A 22,450-nucleotide genomic window follows, 5' to 3' on the forward strand; every position below is an offset into this window, starting at 1 on the left:
ATCCATCAAACAAAGGTGACGTATTTACACTGGAACACATGCATTAGATGCTGCTACGAAGGGAATCACTTTTGACAGTGACTTTCACCCCAATTCACTTGGTGATGACGACCTTTTACTTGAAATTCATATGTATCAATCAACAAATCGTGGGAACGCAGAATATAAAGATGATCATTAAAATGTCTTTCTTCCCTTTAAGCAACAAAGAATTTGCCCATTTTTTATGGGTTGCACTGACAAGTAAGGAGTGGTAGGATCAGTCTGTGGTTTTTCTGCTCAATGAAGAGTTTGTTGAACAACAGATCACTTCCCTCTGGAGCAAATCTGTTAGTTCCGAGGACAGGGATTTGAACGTCACTTTCTCAACAAATCGCCATCGTATCAATGGTTAAAAATAATCCATTCATCAAGATGTTGACAAAAAACATTTCATTGTTTGAACAGCACATTTTGACCACAACCTCACTGGGCTGAGTTTTTGGGAGCGTGAATAACAAACCTGTTATCTTGGATGTCCAATACGGTATGGTACTGTTTTTGCTGTGGAAGCTGTGGCACTGCCTGGAGGAGGAGGGGAGCTTGCGTCCGGGCCTGGGCCTCCTCTAAAGACAGAAGCCGAGTCGACATAAAAGACTTTGGCCTTGCAAGGTGTTGCTGTCCTGCTGAACAGGAAGAGAGTCAGTGGAGGAGAGGACCAGACAGAAGAGGGCGATTGGTTTCTGATACCCCACGAGACACATTCACGCATGGCTATACTGAAGAACAAGCTAAACAGGTGACGGTTAGGTTGGCTATTTTTCCATCCAGGGCTTATGTTGGTTTCCCATCACTGTCATGTCAGGTTCACAAAGCGAAGGCGCACACACACAGTGAGGTTTTATTTCAATAAGTTATTTTTTACTATTATTATTTATGTGTGAAGAACAGTTTTTATACCTGGTCTTCACAAAAATAACTATCTCTATTACTTTTTATTTATCTTCTATTGTGTGTAAATGAACAAAATAAACCACACACACACACACACACACACACACACACACACACACACACACACACACACACACACACACACACACACACACACACACACACACACACACACACACACACACACACACACACACACACACAGACACACACACACACGGCTATGATAGAAAGGTGTCAGAACATGGGGCTGCGGAGCCACAGACAGACAGTCAGAGTGCCCATCCTGACCACTGTCCACCGACAAAGCGCCTACAATGGGTATGTGAGCATCACAACTGGACCATGAAGCAATGGAACAAGGTGGCCTGGTCTGATGCCTACCTAAACTATGTTCCATTCTCGACTGGATGTTCCAGTTTCCTCCCAGGCTTTCAGGGACCTATTGAGATGAGACAGGCCTACTGTATATAGGCCAACACTCTGCTGAAAGTAGCCTGGCCAACAGCGTCTAACTCCCTTATCCCCTCAAGAGCTGAACTACAGCTTGAAGGTATGTACGGTTGCAGTTACAACCAGCAGTAGTCGTTCTTTCCCATTTAAAAAAAAAAAAAAAAAGAATAAAAAGAAAATCCCTATCTCAACCAGTGTTGCTTTTTCCTAAGAAACCTTCATAGCTGGCTGTGACTGTGATAGAGTGGTTTGATACTACAGACAAAATGTACTTATTATAAGTCGCTCTGGATTGAATAGAAGTTGCTGATCCCAAATCACCCATTTACTTCTGATGCTTAACCATGTTATAAGTAGGGAATAAGCATAGAGTAAAGTTTAGACAAAGAGGAAGAAATGAGAATAAAGTAGAACCAAAGCTACCCGTTTATACCTTGTGTGAACTTCCCGACAGAGGTGAAGGAGTCCGAGAAAAGAACGCCGACATTGCTCAAAACGAACTCCACTACCACAGACTGGACCCGAACCTCCCTGAAGGGGTCAGAGCCGACCAGTCCCTCCGTCTCGATTTCCTTAGACCTAGACATGGAAATGAGTTGATGGCCATTTGAAGGGACAGAGCCAACAAGACCCATCATCTCAACCTACAGCGTGTTTGCCTTCTCATCTTATTTTACAACAGAAATCAATAGCACAATCTTGTGGGTTTGTTTCAATGTGTCCTTTGAAAGTCTGTTACTGGTAATGTGATGTTTTGTACATTAATATGTCATTTTACATTTTTTTTACCTGAGTAGGTTTGGAGCCCAGACAATAGCCAGGTTTTTTATGTGCATGTTTGTTTCTTCACTGCAGGTCGCCAGGCTGGCCAAGTGACGAATCAGGTATTCCAGAGTCCTGGGGAGATGAAGGGATGGTTTGCGTTCACCATTATCATCAGTTAATGAAGACAAAAGTACAGAAGGCCAGACAGAGTAATGAATAGGGTTGGGTATCACTTGGGTTTTTTCCCCCCAATACCGGAGCTAAACAGATAATTAAATAAAAGGTTCCGGTGCCTAAACCGATACTTAAAAAAAAACACAAAACAACAGTTGACAACATTCAAGATGGCGATGACGATCTTGCGTTAAATAAACAAAAATTGAAGTGTGCATATTAGCTATACGGTTCCTGTATTTCTGCTTTAATAGGTACACTGCTAACATAGACCCCAAACATTGAATAGCCTATGCCCACTGAATAAAGAAATTAAATAAATTATTTTGAATATGTTTTTATTGAACAAATTGCACATGAATACCCAACCAATTAAACAGAACATTAATTTAAATAAGACATAATAACAATAAGAAAGTCAAGTTTAATTTCTCCTGCTCCCTTTAAAATATTTTCTTCTAAACGCAACAAAAACATCTCTTGAAATAAAAAAATATCTGGGGGGGGGGGGATAAATAATCAAATAAATACAAATTATAATGTGTATGTATTATGTAATGTCTGATGTATTTTTGTCTGTCTTTTTAAAAACAATTCCAGGACAGATCCGGTAGTGACGGGGTCTGTCGCTTTAACAGTTTGCATTGTGGGTCGTGTAGGAGCCCTCTCAGCGCATGGCTGGAGCAGGATGTGCGTGACGGAGAGATCGCTATGAGAGCCAATACACTTGTTGCTTGTTATTACTTTATCCTAAAAATTTGAACGTGGCTGTCTACTACCTGTCCTCAAATAAGTCCACAGAGTCCTGCCTCACGGTGTCTCTGTGGAAAGAAATCACTCCGTATGGTAGTTCCCAACAACACGGTTCCATTGAAACGACTAAACACTGCATGTCCCTCATAGCCATTTCATCAATTTTATACATTTTTGGGACTAAAATTAAGCAAACTCCATGTGAAGGACACAAAAACAGAATGCGTTTTTGACTGACTTGGGGGTGAGTAAGGAATGCCAACATTTAAATTCCACCAGCATACTATGCATGTTGCTTGTTAATAAAATAAAATAAATAAACAAAAAATTCTGGCAATCTTTTGCAATGTGTTTATCGCACAATGTTTATCTGACAATACGACTTCTGTTGCTCCAGCAAATATTTAAATTGACAGCTCACGCATTTAAGTGGCACCGAATGAGGCACCAAAATCTACGTTGTGATTCGATCCTGTAGATACCCATCATATAGGAACCGGTGCCATACCGGTAACCAACCCTTGAAATGAAGAACATGAAGAACGAATGGGTGGAGACGTCAGCAAACCACCAACTCAAATAAGACTGGAAAGACCCGAATGTAGAGTGAGATGATAGACAGATAGTGTTAAGATAGACAGACAGATAGATAGGCAGAGAGATATAAGACCGCCAGATACAAGACAGATAGAGATCAGACAGGCAGGCAGATAGACAGATGTGAAAGATGGACAAACAGCCTGTCCAAGGCTACCTGTAGTGAGGAGGTGGCAGTTGCTGAATGATATCATGGACTTTCACCATACGTTCTTCGTCTGTCATCTCTCCCATACAGTCCTGTGGAGATGCAGGAGTTATGTTGAGAGCTGTAATAGTGACACCTATGGACACCCATTTACGCTAGCGACCAAAAAAATATAAAATCTAGAAAAAAAACAAAACAAAAAACAACCATTATCTCATAATTATGACTTACTATGTCCAAACTATGAGATACTAAGTCATAATTATGACTTCCTATTCATAAAAGAAACTAGGCTATACTTGACTAAAGTCTGTTCATCTTTTATATACGTATACACATTACATTGTCATTCAGCAGTATAGCTACAGAATTTATCCGTCTATCCAGAACACATTGACATCCATCTATCCATCTATCTGTCAAATATAAAATCTATCTCAAAAAAAAAAAAAACAAAGATACTAAGTCAAAATTTTGACTTTGTATCTCGTCAGATTTCTTTGATTTCTTTTTTCTTTATTTATAGATTTCTATTGTCCCTGGGCTTCCATAGACACCAGATGGGTTTGTCAGATGTAAGGATTACGACAGATTGGAAAGAATCTCTCAGAAGCGAAAAAAGAGCTGTAAACCAATCTACTAACAGCAAACTTGTCATAGAGCTGATAGGTCAGCAGGGGGTTTGGCAGTTCTCTGAAGTACAGTTTGCACAAGGAGGCCACACAGTGGATGTCCTGCATGTAGACTTCCTTGGTGAGGTCCGGAACTATCTCACTGTCAAACTCATGTCTAGACAGAAAGAAATAATGAGGGAGGGGAGTGAGGGAGAGAGAGAGAGAGAGAGCGAGAGAATATTATAAAAGCTAAAACAAAGTGTTAATTGATTAGTCAGTGGGGGGAAAAAAGGCAGTTTTACCGAAGTTTCTGGATGTTGGACGAAACCCCAGAGTGCCGATAGATGCCGTCCACCACTCCGTGCTGCTCAATGAATTCCGAACAGCTGATCAAAACCTGCGGCACTGGACAAGCAAATGCAAAGTTACGGCTCGTTGAGACACTAAAGTTTTGTGGAATTGGCCCTGCTTTCCTGTTCACCCCTCTAAATATTCTGTGTGCAAAGGTTCAGAGAAAATTGGTTTAAATTTGTATTTTATTTTAAATATACCTTAAAGCAAAGGATTCTTATTAAATAAATAAAAAGTCTTAAGCCTGGCCCACACTACAATATTTTTAAAATCTTAACAGATGTTGAATATGTGAGAGACCCCACACATAATGATATACCATGATAAATGAGTCAGAATCTAGTGAAGCCACACAAGATTTGACATGGAGGTGTGGCTCCGCGAGATGACCAGAGTTCCAACTCTCAAAACCAGAAATCTCACACAATGTGATATTCCAGTGTGACAATCCACAGACCACGTCCTCTGGGTTCCCCCCGCACTATAGGATATCAGATCATAAATATTGAACATGTTTAATACTTGCAATGTGTCATCGGTACCACCAGGACGGACTTCTGAGCAGATCAGGGAAGTAAAAAACACTTGTGTACCCCTGGCACGATAATCTTTAGAACCATCAAAAGAATCTAGACTTTGCTCACAGTTGTCAGAAGGGGGGTGAATCAGGGCCAAAATTGGCTTCATTATCTTGTAGTCTATACCCCGCTTTAGTTTCTCAGCTCGATTTTACTAATAAACAATTTCAAATGGAATAAATGAATTCAAAAAGTAAATCTGTAAACAAAAGGTTGAAAAGCAGCAGTGAAAAGAAATAAACACTTGAAAGATGCACTTTTAATAACAATGTTTCAAAGACACTTTTCATTCATTTATACATGCGTGCGCTTGCACATTTGTGTACCATCAAGTTCGGAGTTGAGGAGATGTTCGCCGAGGTCGCAGCCGAACACCCTCTCCCGGAGGATTCCTCTCTGTTTCAACTTCTGCTTGGACGGTCTGGACTTGATGAAGGTCCTCAGGAAGCCCAGCAGCTTGCCATGTTTTTTGCTCACTGAATGTACACAAAAAACAATCAACGTTTAACAGAGACACACACGATATTCCCTCGCTTGGGTAGCATTTTCTTTCCCCGCCGAACGTCACTGACATTTGTTAACGCACCTGACGTAGGAGAAGCTGGCCCTGGAGACCTGGGCCCCGTAGGCCTGAAGATGGCTGAATCTTGATCTCGCACGCACACGCACACACACACACACACACACACACACACACACACACACACACACACACACACACACACACACTTTTGCAAATGTATTCATAGACCTGAGAACATTTTCATCACCCAATGCAATGAGAATTCAAAATACATTACAGTTTCTCACTCATTTTTTTGACTACTTGAAACCAACACAATGCTTGGCTACTTTGACACGTTGATAGTACCATAATAACGCCAATAGTTGCGCAAGAAAAAATTCAACGTGAGCGGGTTTCATTATGGCAACTTCAGCAACCCCTACACCATCTTTTTTTTAAATCTATTTCCCAAAGATGGGGTCCAGAAAAATTCCTCACCAAACTTCCACACCCAATTTAACTCCTGATTATATCTAATGTCATCAGAGTCTGGTCATGTTTCCAAACAGTTACTTTTAAAAACCCTTTCTTTCTTTCTTTTTTTAATTGTTTGAGTTATTAGCAGTTTTGATACCAATTATTTTGGGGGGGGGGGGGGGGATGCTATTATGTGTTTGTGTGTTTGTGTGTGAGAGTGTGCGTGTGTTACCATTTCTGGTGATTGAAGTGCTAACAGACTGTGGCAGCTTCTCATTGATGAGCTCGACACACTCACTGGGAAAGAAGCCAACCTACAGAGATGATAGTGGAAAAAACAGTATATAATTTTATTGGTACCTTACATTATGCACATGAAGCATTTGGGGGGGGATAAATCTAATAAAATTGTTATTACAACAAAGTGAGATTATTCATCTTAATACACTTTGTTTTATTTGCACCAAAATATATTAAAGACCTAATAAATAAAGACCTAATACAATATAAAATGTTGTCTAACTGTTTTTCTGCTTTGTTTTCAATGTTGATGGTTAGGTTGGTTTAGGTTGATTGTTGTTTTTGTTATTTTTTTTCCCTTCCACAGAATTAAACACTTATTTTTCCCAACCCTTAATTTAAAAGAAAATGTATAATATTTATGATCCTTCGGTGCCAAAGTAAATGCTGTTTTTATAACCAATCGCCATTTTGAGTGAAAAAGAGCACCCACCATTCCATGTTTTCAAAAAATTCTTAAACTATTTATACATATTTTTGAATTCCTTATTATATTATTACTTTGTTTGATTTTCACATCTTTACCTCTTCGTAAGTTGGACATACTCCCGACCATGGTGCTAGGCCAGTCATGAAATTTTTGCTGCTCGATCAGTCACCCAATAATCGAATTGATCAGTATTATTGTCGTGTCTTGGGAGGTTTGTGAAAAGGCAGCATAAGTAGTAGAATATAAAAAACACTTATTCCTTTAAACAGAACAAATACTTAACATTTCCAAAGTTTTTGGAATAAATCAAATAAATATTTATTTTTATAGGAAACAAAATAAAACAGACATTGCAATGCCTCTCAATGGCGTCTTTCCGACTGCAATGGTTGAATTAAATTGCTTTTCTAAACATTCTCAGATATTAATGTGTAACAATATAACATAAGTATGGTTTTGTTAAATAAATACAACAAAATCAAATAAATAACATTGCCTGAAGAGATTAGGCTAAAATGCACTTTTCTGGGACAGTACCCATTTATTTGATTTTCAGATGACTTTGTTGTGGCTCCATGCCAAGACACAAGCTTCACCTTCTCCTGTTTGAGGCATGAGCGGGGAGGTGTGACTGTTTCCAGTGGTACTAAAAACCCATTTGGATGCATTATCCCTATGCATATCATTATTATTATAAGTAGTAGTTTTAATTATTATTAGGCTATTGTTGTTATTATTATTATTATTAGGCTATTATTATTATTATTATTACATAGTCTACTAAAAAAGGGAGATTAAAAACAATGCTTGCATTGCAATGTTGCCCAACCCCTTCCCAGATTAGCAGAGCACTGTAAACTTCAAAGACAGTGCACTTAAGAGACAGCGCGATCATTGTAGGGAGAAGTATTGTCGGCATTGTTTTAGCGGGATCATGTGCTGTTTAAGCATACATTAAATTATTTATGTATATTTATAGGAAAGGTCGATTATTTTATACATTTTAGAAAAAACATTAACTGCCGATTATTTCTGTGTGTGTCGATGACAGTCAATTGTCAAAAATTGTAAAATAACCCTACCAGCCCTAGCATTGCTTTTTGAAGTTCCATATGCTCCGTAATTCATATTCTATTCATATTATACATAATTTGTGCAGTCTTAAAAAGCCACCAAATCATTGAACTTCAAAACACATTTCATGCAAATGTCTTGCAAGTGTCCCTCCTGGTTTAACCATGACCTAATTAACAGTAGTTACTTCTACCTTCAATGGGACTTTCTAAGTGTGTGTTTCCCGCAGGATTAACAAAGTGTTGCCTTATCACTGCTCTCTGGAGCTGCATTGCAGGAAGTAGATTCATTATCACACTTTTACCAAGTGATAATAAAAAAGTAAGACATTTTTTGTGCGCGTGTGGGTTTGTGTGTATACCTGAAAGCCATGCTTTCCCCTCCACCAACTCGTCTCCTCCTTTGGTGGCATGTCTATCACAGACAGTATATCTCCAACCTACACCGACAAATGATGATTTGAAATACAGTGGTACCTTGATTTATGAGTGCACCAACATACCAGTATTCCGAGTTACGAGCCGTCGTTCTGTCGATTTTTTGTATTGATTTGCGAGCAGAAATGTGAGTTACGAGGAGCAAGCTTCAGGTACGCCGCCACTAGTTGGCGTGGAGAGTGAATCCGGCCAGCATTCCACGTCTCACTCGTTCACTTCACATGGTTACCTGACCTTGGAAGCATCTCTTTTGTGTTTTGTGCTCGCGTTTTGTGCTTTTTGTGCAGTTACTTTGACAATTTATTTTTTCTAACCATGGGTCCTAAGAAAGTAAGTGCTGAGAAGAAGAAGCGGATGATGTCAATTGAATTAAAGCATGAAATCATAGAAAAACATGAGCGATGTGTGCGTGTGATGGAATTGGCAATTTTTTTTTAAATAAGCAAAAGTGAGGTGAAAAAAAAATTGTAGCAATTAAGTTCAGCAATAAAGTGTAGCAACAAACAAAAGCGACCGAAAAAGCACAAAACAAAGTCCTCCAACCTCCTCCGCCTATCACCTCCACCCTTCACCTCAGCCACCATCTTCCATTTGTCCAAGTCGTCTGATCTCTAAGGTAAATACACTTTATAAAACCAGTTATTTCTTTACATTCTCTTTTATTATGTTTTATTATGTTTTTATACAATATTTGTTATTTATAAATACATTTCTTATTTAAAAACACGTAACAAAAAAAAATTGGGGTGTTATTTTGGGGGCTGGAACGGATTAATGGCATTTCAATTAATTTCAATGGAGAAAATTGTTTTGCTATAGGAGCAGATTGAATTATGAGCTCTGTCACGGAACGAATTAAACTCATAAGTCAGAGTACCACTGTATTATACCACCACCACATACAACTTTTATTCGCATTAAATAACCATGACGCCGAGCGACCAGCACCAAACAAACATCGCTGTTACATATTCACTTGGCACCAAAGATTTACACTGTGAAAGGATCAGTTGGATGGAGAGAAGTAGAGAAAGAGCAGGACAGAGTGAGTAAGAAGAGTGAAAAGCTAAAAATGAGGAGGGCAGGGACCAGTTTGAGCCAGATATAGGGCACTCTGGCCCAGAAACACTCCCTAGATATAGATTTGTAGAACGCGCACAGTAGAAGCCAGTTTAGCTGAAGTCCATAAGCGTGTCGGTCGCACTCAATAATGAAACGTTTGCTCGACTGAAACAGGGAGGACTACAAATGAAACCTCTAAGAGTTAGTCAATTAATAGTTATTAACTTCTTTGGGATTTAAGAATATCCAACAAACTACTCAGCCCTAAAAATCTACCAAGACGCTAAAATTAGTCATAAACTAACATTAGTTAATTTTTGTGCATCAGCGCCCGCCGTTCATCAAATTAAAAAACTGTAATTTGTAAAATACTAAGCGTGTTATCAATAGTTAGTCGGAACTACAAAACTTAAAGTGCAAGTGGCTGCCTCATGCGAACAGCAGTTGCAGTACAGTGCGCAGAGTCAGATTTCATTTATCACAGGAGGAGAGGAGAGAAAATAGGCTGTAAACCTCAGATCAGGTCTAGATCGAAACCTGTCTCCCTCTCCATGCGTAATGTCCATGCGTAATTTGCAGCTGGGATCTGTCTGCTACTCGTCCCCGTTCTTCTCAATAACACATTGAGAAATTGTGTTTTTATTTCACTCTGAAACAAAAAAAGTCCCACCTTCCACCCCTTTTTTGTTGATATCAAGAATGTGTTTCTGATATAAAAAAAATTATGCATTTGTGTCGGCAACTCTGCATCTCCAATTTATCCAAGGGTCAGTGCTCAGCACTCCAAATTGGTCAGGGAAAAAAAAAAAACTATTGGGGTATCCCTACAACATTTACCTCTATAGATATCTCATCGGAGGCCTGTGCAGTGTATCGCTTTGTGACATGAGCAGCAGCGATGGCGGGGACATTCAGAGATGCTTCCTCTTTCAACAGGAAACGGTTCCCTCGATTGTCAATCTGATCGGCAAACGGACAAAGCAGAGGTAACGATTAAACAAGACCAATGATTATCATTATACTGAATAACCAATTTTGGCATAACATTTTGGCATGAAACGGTCTGAAATCTCACCTCCATCCATGTTAGCACTGGTCCACAGTTGAGTTTGTTGTCAATTATACCGGACAGTCGACTGAGGTAGTCTGACAGTAGTGGGCAAAGTGTCTGACGTCGAGAAAGAAAATAAAAAAATAAAAAAACAGATGAAAGAAAAATGAGGGATGAAACAGGAAGAATGAAACACAGTAGTATCACAGGAAGCCTGATGGTAAATAGGTATGATGGCACGATGCTAGGTAGGCAAACCAATAATCATAATTTTAATTATCCCACCAAATTTTGAAAAGGTAATAATTGCAGTCATTACATTCTTACATGGACATTTAAGTAAAAAACAATTCTGGTGTCACATAACAGAACCACAATTAATCAAAGCGTGCAACAGTAATGATGTCTGCTATAATGATCTTTTTTTAATTGCACTTATTTTAAAAGCAAAACTTTACTACTTTTCACTTAAAAGTTAAATGTTTTCCATGACAGGTAGTGGTTCCGTTAAAGTCCCTGTAAAGTGAATTCAGTGATTTGTTTCTAAACACATTATACACATTTGAAAACCCTTGCTGAAAACATGTGAAAAGACTAATGATGTAGTACTGAATTGTGGATTGTGTGGTGTTCCGGATTTTTTGGGCAGGCCTAAATCATGACTCGATGACGTAGCGCGGTCATACTTAGCATGGCCCCACCCCAAACACTATATAAAGCTGCTGTGGATCTCCGCAGCTTGGATCAGAGTGATCTTTTGGGAACCCCTGTTTTAAGAAACCCGGTTTGTTTTGTTCACCCCTCACTAGTGAACCGACTCATAACTCCCCGCAGCTCCAGCTAGGAGATGTGTGTGAGCGACTCATTCTTCGGCTCAGTGGGTGTGTGCTTTACGCTCGCTGAACAAGAGTATCACTACAGCGGCTCTCAGGGTGTCAGGTTTCAGTGCCTGCAACAGGCATGTCTCCAGCGTCTGAGAACAGAACATTTTTATCAAATCGGTTTTGTCCTATTATTGCTTCATGGTTTGGTTACAGCGGCGTGAGGAGTAGGGATGCCAATTTAGAATTTATTTTGTGACCGATAGCCGATATTATTATTATAAAACTATTATTATTTTAATAATATTAAAATATAAGGCACTGTCCCCCAAACAGAAAAACAAAGCCTTTTTTTATTGGACTTTTATAGGATTAATTATAAATAAGGGGAATCATAAATATATTTATAAAAGCAAACAGAGCTCTCTGTGCGGCCCCATTGCGAGAGACGTGGAACCATTCAGTGCTTAGAGCCATTCCTCCAAATAAAACAACAAAAAACAGTGTGTTTTTAGTTGTTTACACTATTTTTAGTTGTTTAATTTGGGGGGACGGGGCACGGAGGAACTTGTTCCCATTCTGCTGTGCGCCCGTGCACCCGCCCCCTTCGAGTATTCGCATTGAACAGCCGAATCCAATTAGACTGAGTCGGGTACAGCCCAATAAATAATTAATAATAATAGAACACACAAAATAAATCCCCCATATGTTTAATGGACTGTGCTTCTTTATTTTTCCTTAACCATGCAAACCTTTTTTTTTTTTTTTAAATCTCTAATAATACAGGTACTCCTCACTTAACGACCAAGTTCAGTTCCGAAGACCAGGTCGTTAAGTGAATTGGTCGATAAGCGAGGACCCGTGTTATTTCATGGTAAGGGGGCGTGGCCATTGCGAACGCTAGTGTAGTGAATACTGACAGACTGCGGGAACGACAGACTGAGAACGGTGATGCGGTGTGATACTTGAGGCTGAGAAGATTCAAGATTTCAAGAGGTTTATTCGTCACATACATACTTTCATACATATATGCAGTGAAATGTAATGCAACGCACCTGGTGATAACACACAATATGTCCTAGGAAAAATTTCTTTCTAATAGACCTGACTCCTAAAACTTAATACAGTAAGTTGAATACTTATAGAAAAAAGTAAAAATATATAGAATAAAATTAAAATAAAATACAATAAAATAAAATGAGATAAAATGGAATAGATAGAAGGAATATGCTTATGTATATGGAATAGGCAATTATGTATATACAGATATGTGCTTTAAAGCGGCATGTGAATAAAGTGAGGTAGTGTTGGGATAATACAGCACAGTATACAACAGTACGGCGCAGCAATACGGCATCATGAACAACCCTGAACAGTGACACAGTATGCGGTACAGTATGCTACATACAGTACAGTAGGTAGTGGAGCCTAGTGTATGGCTCAGTTAGGACCCCTGGAGAAGTCAGCATTGCCAGTTCTAATGGCTTGCGGGAAAAAACTGTCTCAGCCTCTCTTTTCTCGCTGTGTGACTGCGGAGGCGCTTGCCTGACCGCAGCAGCTGGAACAGTCCGTTGTTAGGGTGATGAGGATCCTTCATGATCTTGCGGGCTCTGCTACCTCCTGGTGTATAACTCCTGCAGGGTAGTTCCAGTGGTACATTCAGCTGAACGCACCACCCTCTGCAGGGCCCGCCTGAGCAGTACAGCTCCCAAACCAGGCAGTGATGTTGCCTGTCAGGATGCTCTCCACTGCTCCAGAGTAGAAGGACTTGAGGATCCTCACCGAGACCCGGAATTTCCTCAGCTGCCTGAGGTGGTAAAGTCACTGCCTCGCCTTCCTCACCAGAGTGTCTGTTTGTAAAGTCCATGTTAAGTCCTCTGTGATGTTGACTCCCAGGTACTTGAAGCTGCTCATCCTGTCAACAGAAATCCCGTTAATCACCAAGGGCACGTGCGTCCATGATTGTGATCCTTGCCTAAAGTCCACAATCAGCTCCTTGGTTTTGCTGACGTTCAGGAGGCTGTTGTCCTGGCACCAGAGTGACAGGTCAGCCACCTCCTCGCGGTAGGCCTTCTCGTCGCAGTCTGTGATCAGGCCGTCGTCAGCAAACTTGATGATGGTGTTGGAGCAGGACCTGGCCACACAGTCATGTGTGTACAGGGAGTACAGTAGGGGGTTTGAGGACGCAGCCCTGGGGGGGACCCTGTATTCAGGGTGAGGGAGCTGGACATGTGCTTCCCCACCCTGACCACCTGGGGGCGGGCTGTGAGGAAGTCCAGGATCCAGGCGCAGAGCGGAGCATTCAGTCCGAGCTCCTTCAGCCTGACAGCCAGTCTGGTGGGGACTATGGTGTTGAAGGCTGAACTGGAATCGATGAACAGCATTCTCACATAGGCCCCCTTCTGGCCATCCAGGTGCGTGAGCGTGGTGTGCAGTACATGGGAAACCACGGGTCCAAGGTGCGGGGGAGGGAGGCGCAGATGTAATCCTTAATCAACCTCTCGAAACACTTCATGACCACCGAGGTGAGGGCCACCGGATGGTAGTCATTCAGGCAGGCAGGAGAGGCGATCTTTGGGAGAGGAACGACGGTGGACCTCTTGAAGCAGGATGGGACCACTGATTCAGCCAGGGAGATGTTGAATATTGTGGTGAACACCGGGGCTAGCTGGTTAGCACAGGTCTTCAGTATTGCCCAGATATGCCATCTGGGCCCGCAGCTTTCCTGGTGTTCACCCGCATCAGAGCCCTTCTGACCTCATGCTCAGACACAGAGTGTGTTCTCATCCCCAGCAGTTTAACCCCAATTAGCCAGCGAGCTAGCGGTGCTGTTGCCAGACTCGAACCGCGCATAAAAGTTCAGTTCGTTGGCTAGGGAGGCGTCCACACTCGTGGCTGGGGAGGGGCTGCTCTTATAGTTTGTGATCGTCCGCAGCCCCTCCCACAAGCGCCTTGTGTCCCCCCCGCTCCATCTGTAGCTCCACAGTCTCCCTGTACATCCGTTTAGCGTCCCTCACCGCCCTCCGCAGATTGTACGACGCCGCTTTGTAATTGTCCATATTTCCGGATACAAGATCGTCTTGTAAGCGGCCGTGCGAGCATTCAGAGCGCAGCGGATGGATTTATCAACACATGGCTTCTGGTTTAGAAATATCTGAACTTTCACAGTGGGAATGATATTATCTGCTAGCGTAGCTACAAAACTCACTGCCACCTCCGTAAACTCGGTGACGTCACTTGAACTTGATTGGAACATGTCCCAGTCGACGTCAGAGTGTCCTGAAGCGCAGCCTCTGATTGGTCCGTCCACCGGTTCACTTCCCTTGTCGCCACCAGTTCTCTGGCGATCAGCGGCCTGTAAACGGGAACCAGCGAGATCGTGGCGTGGTCAGATTTCCCGAAAGCAGGGAGCGAGACAGTCTTGTATCCGTTCTTGTAAGGTGTGTAGCAATGGTCCAAAATTCTATCTCCCCTGGTGGCACACGTGATGTGTTGGTGGAAATTAGACAGAACTTTTTAAAGGTTGGCCCTGTTAAAGTCCCCAATCACCATCACAGCCGCGTCGGGATGTTTGTTTTGAAATTCACACAACACATCGTACAGGACCGACAGAGCTGCGTCCGTGTCCGCTTGTGGTGGGATATAAACAGCTGTGATGATGAATGTGCTAAATTCCCGGGGGAGATAAAATGGATGGCATAAGATGGTCAGCTGTTCCAGGTTCGGCGAGCAGGAGTGGGAGAGAAACTTGGTGTTTTCGGGGTTACACCAGCGGTTGTTTAACATTAAGCAGACGCCTCCACCTTTGGATTTCCCCGACTCCCCTGTTCTGTCGCCGCGGAACACAGAGAAGGACTCGGCTGGACGGATGGCTTCATCTGGCACCAGTGGGTTCAACCATGTTTCCGTCAGACAGAGGACGCAACAGTTCCTCGTCTCTCGTTGGAATTGAATCCTCGCTCGAAGTTCATCCATCTTGTTCTCCGGGGACTGGACGTTGGCAAGAAGGATCCTTGGCAGAGGTGGACAGTAAGGTTGCGTCCTCATTCTGACCCGAATGCCGCGTCGAGAAGCTGCGATATTGTACGCAGCGCACAATACGGACTGGTCGGAGAGCTGGTCGTAAGTCTGAATGGTCATTAAACAGGTAGGTTGTTAAGTGAGGAGTACCTGTATTTTTTTAAACTGTTTAACTGCTAGTATTAATCATTCTAAAATCTTATTGTCGGTTAACGGTTAATTATTAACATCACTAGTGAGGAGTGAATCTAAACTAGGGAGCCTAGTAAAAACAGCCATTAAAGTCACAGGGATAGGTCAGACTCGCCTATCTGTGATTTTCAAGCGGCAGGTGCTTAATAAGGCCACACCACAATTTTAACAATGGGTACGTATGTGTAGACAAGCGGCTGCGATAAAGTATCCTGAGGGGTTTAGGTTGCGTTTACACAGGCAACTGAAATGACTAAATTCTGAAGTTTCCAAGTGAACATGGATTTGGATATTTTCATATCCATTTTGGGCCACATTCATATGCAAAAATAAACCGGACACGAATCAGATATCGGCTAATGCGATTTTCGTCTAAACATAGATCGGAAAATTGATTGTTATCGTCACCAATGTGACAATCGTGACGTGTACAGGTGGCGACGTTTCAAACAGAACTTTTATTTATTCACGCATTCGAAAGTTACTGGACCCACCTTTGTCCGGTGTAAACACGAGAATTGCATATGGGCCACATGGAAAAAATCGGATATAGGCGACACATCGATATCGAGACCTGCGATGTAGACGCAGCCTAGACTGGAGTTTAATCTGATGCTGCCTGGATGTCGTTACAGGGCTCAGAAACTAAAGTCAAACTGATTTTAACTGAATTTGTACCCAAAGTAAATAACGCTGTTAACCTACATATTTGACATTAAATGTATCTTTTTTTTCTTTTATCTTTTTTAAATGCCTCATTGTCTAAGCCAGTTCATTTATTTGGTGTGTATTTTACCATGTTTCTACCTGTGTTGTACAGCTGCTGAGAAATGTCATCTGTTTGACAGACAACTTTACAATAATGTTTTGAATTGATTGATTGTGTAGGTGTGTGGGGACAGGCCTGGTGTATTCACCTCGGTCCTTTCAGCCGTCTCTCCCGGCGGTAGCAGTGGTGGGAGTTGAGAGTAGCGTCTGTCGTAGATACACTGATGAATGTGCGCATCCAATGTGCAAAATTCCTCGTAGGACCTTCTCACCATCCACGACTTACCCTAAAGAAGCAGTAAAGACAAGGGGAATTTGTTGAAAAGTAGTACATTGAAATGTCATGAAAGGAAACTTTTGTCCCAGCGTTTCTACCATATTAGCAGAATCTATTCCCATCTATTTTGATTCAATCCATCTATTCATCCACAAAATCTATTCACAAGTGCAATGAATCCTAAAATTGCCGAATACAGGTTAAATAGAGTCCAAACGAGATTGGGCATTCAATTTGTGGTCAGAAATAAAAGCTTTGACTTGAAGGGAATTCATACATGCTGCATTGGGTGAAAACACTTTCCATATTTAGATAATGAGGCAAAGGGGTTTGATGAATCCTCTACGTTAATATCAGTGACCAACAACACTTAAAAAAAAAAAAAATATTTAAAACTTTGTTCATTCATTTTCAAATTTTAAGATAATGTCTTACAATACAGGAAAACAAGTTGTTTTTCTTTTAGAAGGAAACACAAGCACAAATACAAAAACATTCTTACAAGAAATTATGTCCTGAAATTGCATACTTAAAAAAATGCATAATATTACAAACAGAAATAAAAATAAAAAATTGGGAAAACATTTTGAAACATTGGAAAGAATAAACCAACAATTCAATTTTTTTTATCTGATTTAAGAAGAAAATAATAAAAATAATAATAAAGGCATAAGACACCCTCATTCACCGACCACAAAAACAGAAAACGAAAAGGAAGTTTCCCCACGAAAATAAGGCTCTCGCTGGTCATTTAAGAGCACTGCTAGGCTATATTAAAAATAAAAAGGTAACGTGTGTGTGCAACTATGCGTATGGATTCATTAGTGTGTTTTACCTGGCAGGTGACCTGTACCAAAAACACCATGTCTTTGAAAGAAGAAGGCGAAATCCAGTTGGCCTCACTGGGGTCCTGATCACTAATGAACTGCAGCTGTAACACACACACACACACACACACACACACACACACACACACACACACACACTCTTTCAGTGGTCAAAAATAAATGCCAAAACACACAACTTCACATGGATAAGAACGCACTCTCTTATAATACTCTCCCCGGACATACAGCTATTGTAGAAATGTCTCAGAGTAACATTTTCATGGTTAAATTCAAAACTGAGTAGGGTCTGAGTAGACCCAACCATATGATATGTACATAAGCGGTAGAGATGGCAACATCTTTCACCCAGTAGAGAACTGCCTATAGAGTCACGATTGTGCTAGCAACACAATGATTTGAAGCTAAACTAGGTATGGGCCACAATATACAGCGCTTGTATCCGTCAGCACATTAGCAAGCCCCCCCCCCCAATGTAATATTAGATAAAGGGAACCCGAGCAAGGACTTGCAAAGAGCAGTTCATGCTCAAAAACAGACCACGGTGTCTTAATTAAAGCAGTTGCAAGGAATAAGAAGAGGGTGCAAAGATTCCTCCACGGTGATCTATTTAATTATAGGGCGCGTTTCGCTGCATTTATTGCTGCTAAAAAGGTGGTGCAGGTTCTTAAACCTTCTTAGGTTTAAGAAGGCAATTACATTTTACCCATCGCCGATAAAGGTATTTGATCAATTTTTTCATTAAATAAATGAAATGATAATTTATTGAATTTTACAATTTTATGTATTTACCCAAGTTCCATTTGTATGATAATACAATTTGACTAAAGATCTGAAACCATTCAGTGTGACAAATATGGCAAAACAGAGGTAATTGGGAAAGGGAAACTTTTTCACAGTGACAGTGGCTGGCATGCAAGACTCCCAAACATCTGAGAAGCTTTGTCTCTTTTTTGCATTCATAGAAAATAGAAACGCAGGTACGTGGGTGGGTGCTCAGGGCTTATGGCCAGATGGGGCATCTAGCCTGTTGTGGTGTGGCGGGCCTCGCCTTTGCATGGGCCGTTGGTGGGCATGGAGGCCCTGCCGGCTCGCTTGCAGGGTGGGTTGTTTTGGCGGGGTGTTGGTCTGGCGCCACGGGACCTAGCTTCGAGCCTGTGGTCCGTGCCTGGTGCCCGCAGCCCGGGTTCTGCGCCTGTTTGCAAGAACTGATGCACTTCAGGGGTGTAGGGTCTCTTCACACTCTCTGGAACTGTTTTATGCTCCTCGGGCCTTGCGTGGGTGTTGCTCGACGGGCTCCCGGCTTCCCTGGGGCCTGGGGTTCTTCTGTGGCTGCGGGGCATGGTGCTCGGGGCTTTCAGTTTCAGCTTTGCAGTTGTGGAGTGTCTATACGGCTGCGGGACTCTGGGATGGCTGCGGGGCCTTTTCCCACTGCTTGGAGGCACTATGATATAATTCCAACCTCATACTACAGATCTAATTGGGACAAGTCCCACACACGCACACACAGACGCACACACACACCTGATTACGCCCCTGTGCTTTTCTCCCTCATTTACTGCCATACCTATCACAGGAAGAGGCCACGTGCCGTATTGCTGTTCCAATTTTCCTGGACTTAATTAACTCTGTTTCGTCGATACATGTCGTCTGATGTTTCTATGTTTTTCCATGTACATGTTGTTGTTTGGTTCTGTTCATTTGTCTCATCTGTGGTGATTCCCCTCTTGGAGTAGTAATGACCATTAGTTGTGTATAGACCAAAACATAGTAAGATCATTCTACAAAGAGGGGGATTGGTGGTGGTTCTGTGTAACAAAAGCTGTGCTCTTGTCGCCCCACAGGTCGTTGTCGCTTCTGTCTTTAGTGGGAAAGGTTACAATCGGCATTTATTCCCGGGACAAATGACTTTGCAGTAGTCAGGTAATTTTTCAGCTCCAGCTCCGATCCGCAGTGATGGAAACATGACACCCGGGTAGACACGCAAATTTTTGCCCATTTCCCGACGCAATGCTATGACGTTGAATGTTCCGGACGTTGGCATGTAAATACACAGGAATATCTGTGTATCATTCTATCATTTCATATCCGAATTAGAATCCAAAATCAACTTTTTTTTGTTTTTCCACATGCAGAACCATGAAATGTTTTGTGCATTGGGACCGCTCTGAGTGCCCCTGGAACCCCCCACGCTCCTCTCTGGGCTGCGAGCCACTCCAGCACCACCCCAAGCCAGCCACCGGAGGAGCATCTCCGCTCCCTGCTGCCAAACGACCAGGCCCGATGCGCAGAGAACGAGCCTGCTGAGCAGTCAAGTCCCCGTCAGTGCACTGCCATGCGGGCCTGGATACTCCATGCTGCTTTCTACTGTTTTTTCCACCCAATCACACTGGAAACATGACATGCCACTTTTGTTAAAAAAAAAAAAAAAAAAACCTGCATATACACGCTAATTGTGGTGTAAAAGCAGTAAATAATGGTAACAGAAGCCAGTAAGTGGTCACAAACTCCCATGTGTGTAAAACAAAAGTAGTTAAAAAGTTTTAATAAATGAAACACTTAAATGTGCAATAGACAACTTAGCATTTCAAAGTGGTAATATTGTTTGCGACGCTGTCACAAAGATAACCGGCTCACGTTACTTTTTCATCAGACCGTAGCTCCGAGAAGTAATGAACTGCAAGAAAACCTGTTCTTTGTTTGTATTATCAAATGGACAATGGATCATTTGTTTGTTTCTGGCTGCTAGTGTTAGCCTTAGCAACATGGCTAACACTACCACTAGCAGCATGGCTACTCTCCAAAGCAAGAAACAACCGTAAGAATCCAAATTTGTACAAAAATGACTATACGCTACGATAAAGGTATTGTATGCAGGTTGTATTACTTACTGATCCAGTAGAAAGAATTCCAACTGAAAGTCGGTTAGGAAAGGTCAAGTCCCGTAGCTCTATCCATTCTATCACTCTCCCTCTTCGCCTTCTTTGCCTCCTTCATCAACGGGGTTCTTTTTCTCTTGCCGGTTAAGTTTCCACTGCCACTTCGGTTGTTCCACCGTCTGCCATTCTCCACTACTGGTTGCGCAATTGATGACGCACTTCCTGTGACGCACTGCCGTAAATCGATCCTTCATTTTTCCGGGAGTTCGTACCCGGTGGCAGTCCATATTGCGTAGTGACATCAAGGCTTATAGGGACCCAATCTTATGCTGATGGTGTCATTATTCTATAGCCATTACACTGTGCAATCAACATTAACTTCATAATGATAAGTTAAAGCGAAAAAGTCTATTGCCCCTTTAAGTCGTGGACTAGCTTTACAAGAATAGCTTCACAACATACGGATGTACACACAACACTATGGCTCTGTGATCTGCATGTTTAAAGCTTAAAATAAAATCTGTATAAACAATTAATAGCTGGGCATCCAGAACAACAATCCCATAGAATCACACTCCTACCTGGATAGAACAGAGGTCCACATTGTCATAGTGGAAGTGGGCACAGTCTGCCAGCTTTGGAAAGTGGCCTTTCATTACAGATGATCTGGACACAAAAAAACAAAACAAAACAAAACACAAAAAAGAACAAGGGTTAGGGTTAGGGTTAGGGTTAGGGTTAAGCAAGGTGATGTGACTTGAGCAGGATGAAAATGTTGCCAATGATGGCAATATTTTGTCATCAGCTATTTCCATTTATTATTGTTATTATGAATATTAGAATTTGACATAATCACATGTTTATTCTGCTAGTCTCATTGAGATGAAGACATACAGTATTTTGCAAGAGAGAACTTTATCATCTTGAGGAATGAATGACCAACTTATGTTTTTTCGCATTTCAGTCCAATATTAATGTGTATAGTCTTCCTTAAATTAACCAGTGATTCTGACAGTTTGTTAGAATGACGTCTGGTAATGTAGTTTAAGCAGGATTCCATTGTCGAACGTCACAGAACAGATGATGGGAACCAGCATTCTAGTAACGCCTGGATTGAAAAATGGTGAACCAATTCCTTTAACTCTTATTCTGCCATCTGCCAGTCTGTATTTATAGTCCAGACAAATTTGATCATATTCACATCCTGCTCATTTCATGCTTGCTGACGCTAGGGTTGGGTATCATTCGGGTTATTTCCGATACTGGTGCTAAACCGATACTTTTAAAACAGTAACTATGCCTACTTGGTCCCTGGTCCCTCCCCTAACTGCCGCTGCATCCACAGCTCATTCATGACCTGTCTTAAAGTAGCAACAACATAGCACGACATAAAGTAAAGAGAAGTCACATGGTAACCAGTAGCGGTGCAGTGTCTGTCTTGTCTATCTGTTTTTCACTGCAACTCTACATCGGGATTTAGGGAATTATTACTTTAAAAAGTAACAGCGGCAGTAAAACTGTATTTCACTATGATGGTTAGATTTTGCAATTCATACGCGGTCCACATGCATGCCGTTACACCACTACCAGAGGGGCAAATATCCACCCCCCCCCATCAACAGCTCAGGCATTTAAGTGGCACCGAAATTAAACATCAAAATGTTGCGATTCAGTCTGGTCGATATCGATCGTAATGGAACCAGCGTCATATTGCCGGGTACCCCCAGGGTTCCGCAAATTCAATTGAAGACTTTTTAAGACCACTTTGAATGAAATGTAATGCCGACTTCACGGTCATACTGGTATGAAGGATATAATGGGAAATCAAGTATGGATTTTAATAATTATTTACAGAGTACTTGAATTTTATAAAACATTTTATTATAATACTCACATTCATATTTAATACACAATAGCTTTGTGAGGTGTGTGTACTCTAATAACAT

At 41.6% G+C, this 22,450-nt stretch overlaps 1 protein-coding gene across 1 annotated transcript in view; it reads right to left on the bottom strand.

Annotated features, from left to right (window-relative positions):
• The window catches only part of arhgap33 (Rho GTPase activating protein 33), a gene marked incomplete at its 3' end in the record, with an annotated part of 76,963 nt that overhangs the window by 31,390 nt on the left and 23,123 nt on the right, over positions 1-22,450 (bottom strand). Inside the window, 14 exon segments of the mRNA XM_080004897.1 lie at positions 503-665; positions 1,820-1,965; positions 2,176-2,283; positions 3,833-3,915; positions 4,468-4,612; positions 4,740-4,842; positions 5,693-5,842; positions 6,581-6,662; positions 8,514-8,591; positions 10,489-10,611; positions 10,727-10,819; positions 16,653-16,790; positions 17,616-17,711; positions 21,086-21,170. Coding sequence (XP_079861023.1) covers positions 503-665; positions 1,820-1,965; positions 2,176-2,283; positions 3,833-3,915; positions 4,468-4,612; positions 4,740-4,842; positions 5,693-5,842; positions 6,581-6,662; positions 8,514-8,591; positions 10,489-10,611; positions 10,727-10,819; positions 16,653-16,790; positions 17,616-17,711; positions 21,086-21,170 — 1,593 coding nt within the window.

Source organism: Zeus faber (assembly GCF_960531495.2).
Source record: "Zeus faber genome assembly, chromosome: 8".
Classification (NCBI taxonomy): domain Eukaryota; kingdom Metazoa; phylum Chordata; class Actinopteri; order Zeiformes; family Zeidae; genus Zeus; species Zeus faber.